The 6,408-nt window shown below is 40.6% G+C and overlaps 1 protein-coding gene across 2 annotated transcripts; it reads right to left on the bottom strand.

The window, feature by feature from the left end:
• On the bottom strand, window positions 1–5,684 carry LOC119770638 (agglutinin-like protein 1). Of its 2 annotated transcripts, XM_038265899.1 has the most exons (3): window positions 5,532–5,683; window positions 1,596–2,539; window positions 1–1,271 (listed from the first exon to the last, which is right to left on the bottom strand). In XM_038265899.1, the coding sequence occupies exons 2-3, from the start codon at window positions 2,536–2,538 to the stop codon at window positions 49–51; spliced, it is 2,166 nt and encodes a 721-aa protein (XP_038121827.1). In that variant the 5' UTR covers window position 2,539; window positions 5,532–5,683; the 3' UTR covers window positions 1–48. The 2 variants fall into 2 exon arrangements, with proteins under 2 accessions (XP_038121827.1, XP_038121826.1); XM_038265898.1 differs by having other exon boundaries at window positions 1–2,539; window positions 5,532–5,684.
• Window positions 5,685–6,408: the final 724 nt, after the last annotated feature.

Below are 6,408 nucleotides of genomic sequence, written 5' to 3'. Positions count from 1 at the left end.
CTTTTAGTAACAACTTTATTTGACTCGTTTTCGTTTAAATGCAACACTTTATTTCACGTTGTCGTCATCGGCAAACGCTGGCGGTTTGGCAGTGGTGTAGATGGGAAATTGCTCTGAGCTGGATGTCGTTTGTCGTTTGTAACCATGCGAGGGGTACGACTGCTCTCGAACCTCAACTTCTTGTTCCGTCTCGATGGGTCTGGACACTATGATTCGACGGATGTTGACGGTTTTGCTGGTTTCTTTTGCATTATGTGGTGCAGGTGTAGCGGACAGAACTCGACTTCTGACGTAGGTGTTGATGAGGCTGCTGGACGAATCCGTGTTGGGTCCGTAGCTTACTTCCGCAATGGAATCTCTCTCAGATAGTAGCTTAATGAATTGCTCCTGATTGGTACGGACTTGCTCGGAGGAGCCCCTGTTGGTGATGATGACACTTGGGGTGGATGAGCTAACCTCGTTGAAGTTGGCACTTCGAGAATTGGACTGAGACTGATTTTCGCCTCCCAAGGCAAGACGGGCAGTGATTTCAATTCCTCTGACCGGAGCTACCGTCGTGGTCGTAGCTTCTGCTTGTTGCTCCGTGGTCGGTTGTTCCGTTGAGTTCTCCTGGTAGTCGGACAAGCTCTGGTGGGTGGCTTCGGTTGCATAAGTAATGGCAATATCTCCTCGTTTTGGAGGGTCGTCAACGGTTTGGTCGTCGCATTTCCTACTATACTTGAGCGGTCCTTGTGCCGTCGAGTGCTCAAGCGGGGCTTCTGAAGAGGTCTCCACGTGTATCGTTCGGCCGCCACTACGGGCCTCAATTACTACGGAGTCGTCGTCGTAATAGACATTACCAGAGTCAGTCGTACTGGGAATAACTGTAGTAGGGGCAGGTGTAGTGACAACGGCTGGTTTGAATGTGGTCACCGGCACTGGATACGTACTCGTTGGGTAGTAGACCGGCTGAAATTGATTCACATAGAACGGTTGCTGATACTGAGGCACTACCGGTTGATATTGAGGTACGAAAGCTTGCGGAACGACATGACCAGCAGTGCTAGAATGGACAATTACAGGTTTCGGAGCTTGTACAGGAACCTGCGCCACCGGCGTTTGATGGTAAACGTTGTGGGTCTGGAAGACCTGCGGTTTCTGGGTCACGGTGGTTACAGTATGACCTTGGCCTTGATCATAAGCACTAACAGGAACCCGCGCCACTGGTGTTTGATGGTATACGGTATTAGTTTGAACAACTGGTTTCTGGGTCACTGTTGTTATTGTATGACCTTGGCCTTGATCATAAGCACTTACAGGAACCTGAGCCACCGGCGTTTGATGGTAAACAGTGTGGGTCTGATAGACCTGCGGTTTTTGGGTCACGGTAGTTACAGTATGCCCTTGACCTTGTCCATGAACACCTACAGGAACCTGCGCCACTGGTGTTTGATGGTAAACGGTATTAGTTTGAACAACCGGTTTCTGGGTCACAGTAGTTACAGTATGACCTTGACCATGAGCAATTACAGGAACCTGCGCCACCGGCGTTTGATGGTAAACGGTGTGGGTCTGGATGACCTGCGGTTTCTGAGTAACAGTAGTCACAGTATGACCTTGGCCTTGATCATAAGCACTTACAGGAACCTGTGTCACCGGCGTTTGATGGTAAACGGTGTGAGTTTGAATGACCTGTGGTTTCTGGGTCACTGTTGTTACGGTATGACCTTGACCTTGACCATAATCATTTAAACCGTCCTCTGATTGTGTTTGAACAGTGTGAGTCCTGACGCTTGTTTCAGTCTTCGAAACGGGTTGTTCCAGCTCTACCAAAGCACTTCCAACCGGCCGAATAATGACGCGTTCTTCAATATCGTAGAACTGATTCTGAATGGCTGGTCTCCTGACCTTATATCGGCGGGACTTGATCACGGGAAGCGGTTGCTCCGTACTAGCATATACGGAGTTTTCCTCCGTAACCGTCTTCGTTATTGTCGTTGTGTGAACTGGTGCCACAGGGGCAATCGGTGCTACCGGTCTTACGGTCACCGCTGGAACATGGACGGGCACAACGGTTGCCGTTGGAACACTGTGCCCGTGATATTGCGTAACCACCGGTTGAACAGGTTGAGGATGGGCCACTGCAACGACGGAAGGACGAGCAACTGTTCCGTAGGAAACAACCGGATGCACAGGCTGCTGTTGGGCAACTGTAACCACGGAAGGTCGTGCGTATGAAGGTCCATACGAAACAGGAGTAAACGCCGCATGTCCATAACCGTACCCATGGAACGGATTAGTTGGAACTGACACCGGAGTAGGCAGATTGTACGAATAATATGAAGGAGTTCCCAGCACTTGGACGTTCTGAACCGGATACTGGTGCGCGGCTGCTGGAACTGAGTACCGAGTTGGGCCGGCCAGCAAACCAGCCTGGTAGTGGGACTGACCGCTCACATAGTTGATACCGGCTGGATTGCCGTACGGTAACTGGACGGATACGTATCCAGCCGTGCTGGCCCTAAAGCACACGTACAGCAGCAGCAACTGTAGAATCATGCTGGAAGGGAAATAATTTACGAAGTTGCGTATAAATACTTTGTGTGACATAATGCAGCTGAAAGAGAAAATTGGGAGGTTTATTGTGTGACCATCGAAAGTGTCACGATTACGGTAGGAGGGTGTCACGATTTATTTTGCTAAGTTGTGGCTTCGTACGGTAGTTAGTGGGCCTGTTTTTTTTCGTCATGCCAAAAAAAGTATTAAGCGTTGAAAAAACTAATTAAAAATACAACTCAAAATCGTATATGACTGCTTCTTAGCGAAGCTATATCAAAAAGTAACTTTTTTCAATTTTCAATACGATTTTTTAAATCGTTTTCTTACCTCAAACAGCAAAAATATTGGCCTAATAAGGTCTGCAAGCCATTGAATGTGAGAGAAGTATTTCATAAATCTGCTCCTTTCGTTGTCCCGTCACGCAAAGAAATTGCTGACAAAAACTCAAATTACACCAATTCGCTCAGTTCATGGAGCATAAGATTCGTTTTTCAATTTGTGATAATGTGTAGAAGAGCAAAAGTTTAAAAAAAATAAGCTTGCATAACTGTAGCGATTGTATTGGTGTGCCTTTTAAAAGTTTAGTTTTACGATGTTGTCCCTTCACGCTACATTTTAATTTCAGGGGAAGCACTGGTACAATATTGTTCATTCTACATGACATTTCTTTGTAGGAAAATCATTTATCTTTCCAAATATGTAAAAACAGGGAGGGGTTTCTTCTTTTATTTTGCAACTACAGCCAAAACGCTGAAAAAAAATTGGGATTTTTTTAAAGAGGAGCCGAAGAATCGGTCAGATGAGAAAAAAACTCAAAATGCTTTCAGGAGCCATGAAGATGAATACCCGATAGATTTACTTGCTATCATCTTTCAGTATTTATAAAACTGCAAACTAACTGGTGTAAAAACATTATTAACATATCTCATATTGAAAAAATTAGCCATCTTTAAAAAAATCATTAGGAAAACTTATTTCTAATGAATTAGTTTACACCATACATAACCACATTTCTTATGAAATTGAGGCCGTTGCAGATAATATTTAAAGTCTATAGCGCGTAAAGTTATAATGTCCCATATCCAACAACAGCAAGCTGAGAAAACGCAAGGCAAGTTTGTCCCACACATAAGGCTACGAGTTAAGTTTATTCGAAAAAAAAACTAGTTTTTCTTCAGATTTTTAGAACAATGTACGATTTTGAATCGAACTGCAAACAGTTTCAAAAGGGATGAAAATGCATATAAGACATTTATGCGAACAAGGGCAGTGAACCGGTGTAAAAGGTATTTTAAAACACTTTTTTTTCATTAAAATGTTAAAACCACGGCTTGCAACCTAATTTTGATTTGCCCAATCCAAGTATTTTTCATAAAACATTATTTTTACGGACTAAATATTATCTCGCTGAAGAATTATTTTATAATTTATTTTTTTTTTCAATTGAACTCACTCTAATAATTTTAGAGAAAAAAAAATGATTCCGCTGCTAACATTGTGTCCTAGATCAACCAATAAGGCAGTATCAAATATTTTTCAAAGTTTATGTCACTTTGTTATTAACCCTCTACAACCCAATCCCGCTTTTAGACAGGCTTCGATTTAAAAAATCGCCAAAAATCCATTTTTGCAATTCCGTCGTGAAACTACTTACTTTTCCTGTCATTCTTGAACGACGAAATAGCCTACTTTTCTGTACCAAAAATAACAGAATCGAATAACAACACTTTTCAAAATAAATGCTGAAAAGTTCTACTTTTCAGCACTGAAATGGGTGCTGAAAAGTTGAACTTTTCAGCACTTGTTTCGAAAAGTAACACTTTTCAACATTTTTTTTTGATTTAAACGATTTATTGACAAAATACATGACAATTTGACTTAAAATTTCACTCAATGGGCGGTTTTCGGAATTGCAAAAAATGGTGTATGGAACTCGTTGCAAAACATGATATTTTCAGCACTCTTCGTATTTATCCAACTCGGTGAACCTCGTTGGATAAATGTACGACTCGTGCTGAAAAAATCCTCTTTTTGCAACTTGTTGCATAAACTACTATTTTCAACCAATTTTCGATCTCTAAAAAGCATTGGAAAGAAGAACTCTTAAAATTTTAGAAAATTTATGAGTTGGAAGTTTTACTTGTTTTATGTGACTTTGCCAATGTTTTTAAAAATGTCATTTTTTAAGGGTCAACTTTGGCTGTGTTTTAACTAACATTTCCTATATTTTAAATAAAAATAAATATGCAGTAATTTTTCTAGTGTCCCAGATGCCTCTACGCATTTTTTTAAAACTTAAATGATAATGGTTCCATTTTATAGCAGAAAATGTGAAAAAAAGCAAAAAATTAAAAAGTGATTGTAAAAACATGAAAAAATTAGACAGGTAAAATGTAATGATGATGTAATGGTAGTAGAATAGGCCAAATACAATCAAAAACAAACATAAACTACACAAGATAAATGCAAATTAAAATACTAAAAATGATACAAGAAAAACATAAAACAAGAGAAGTAAAGTTTTTCGTAGAACAAAAGTTGCTCAAAATGACCTCCTAAACACGGTAAAAATAAAAAAAAAATTCAAAAAAAAATGGACAGTAGAGGGTTAAGTCTTAGTAAATTGCACTGTTATAATGTCCTTTACATTACCATTTAAATGCATTTTCATGCAACATTCAATTGGAAATTATAAAAAGCACTGCGTTTCTTTGTTCGAAGTAGTAAATCACTTTTCCAGATTGATCACAAACATCCCCAAGGATATAAACGATCATCTTGAACTTGATCATCCATTTTCAATTCGCACTTTTGCACTTGAACTCGGCGCTTCCGTTTTTGTTCCGGCATTCCCCGACCAATCACTACATCAGATCACACGAGACTCGTCTGCTCCAATAAGGTCTTAAAAATTCAAACTATTTCACTGTCATAGACTGCGTACGTTACACCGGAATCCCTCGGACACATCTCAGCCAGTCAGCAGAACTTACCTGGGTCGCGTTCGGCAGAGAACTCAGGCGTGCATCGGAGGTGGAAAAACTGCGAAACGACCGCGCGCAACCGAACTTGCAACGGTGATGGGCAGCGAAAACGAACTGATTATAGCAACATAATTTGCTCTGCTTTTTATAGATTTGCTCCTTTTTGTTTGGGCGGTGCGTGCTCTCGCGAGGATCACGAAGCTATGCGTCTGTATGTGTGTGTGAGTGTGTCACCTGGGAGGTCACCAAATTGTACTGGTCAGGAGGACGACGGTTCGTATCGATTGATGATCGAGCAAATGTCATGCATCACATGCTTTGCTGGTTGATTTCATTTGCTTACAACACCTGAGAATTTGGAGATAAAATGACAAAACAATAAAAAACCTCTACATGTGCTTTATTCTCAAATTAGGCAAAAAAGCTCATACTTGGGAGAAAATTGTGTCTACTATAAAAGTGGTTTTGATTGTGGATGCACTCTTTCAAAGTTGTTCATAAATGTTTGATTCTCTATGGTGTAAAATTAAATTATGAGTAAATTTTTTATTTTTTTCTTTAAAGGCCATTAACACAAAAACTAATATTTCTCCATAAAAATTACGATTGAGATAATTGAGCACAACTCGAGCATGGGTAAATAACAAGGGAAATGGGTCATGCGTTGGGCTACAATGTCATTTCATTAGATTTGACCAAACTTTAGAATACACCCAGAATCCAGGGTTGTCTAATTGTTCCCCTCTCTTTCCAGCCCATGGGTAACAATGAGACACTTTGATTTTTCTTCATGAAACTATTAAAAATCCATGGCAATTTTCCACACTGGGGTGCTCAGAAAAAATTACCCCCGGCTCCACAAGCGGATTTTTTTTTGGGTTATTTT

The sequence above is a fragment of the Culex quinquefasciatus genome, chromosome 3 (assembly GCF_015732765.1).
Source record: "Culex quinquefasciatus strain JHB chromosome 3, VPISU_Cqui_1.0_pri_paternal, whole genome shotgun sequence".
NCBI lineage: Eukaryota > Metazoa > Arthropoda > Insecta > Diptera > Culicidae > Culex > Culex quinquefasciatus.
The sequence above is the reverse complement of the archived record's forward strand: the minus strand, read 5'-3'. Positions and strand labels throughout refer to the sequence as shown.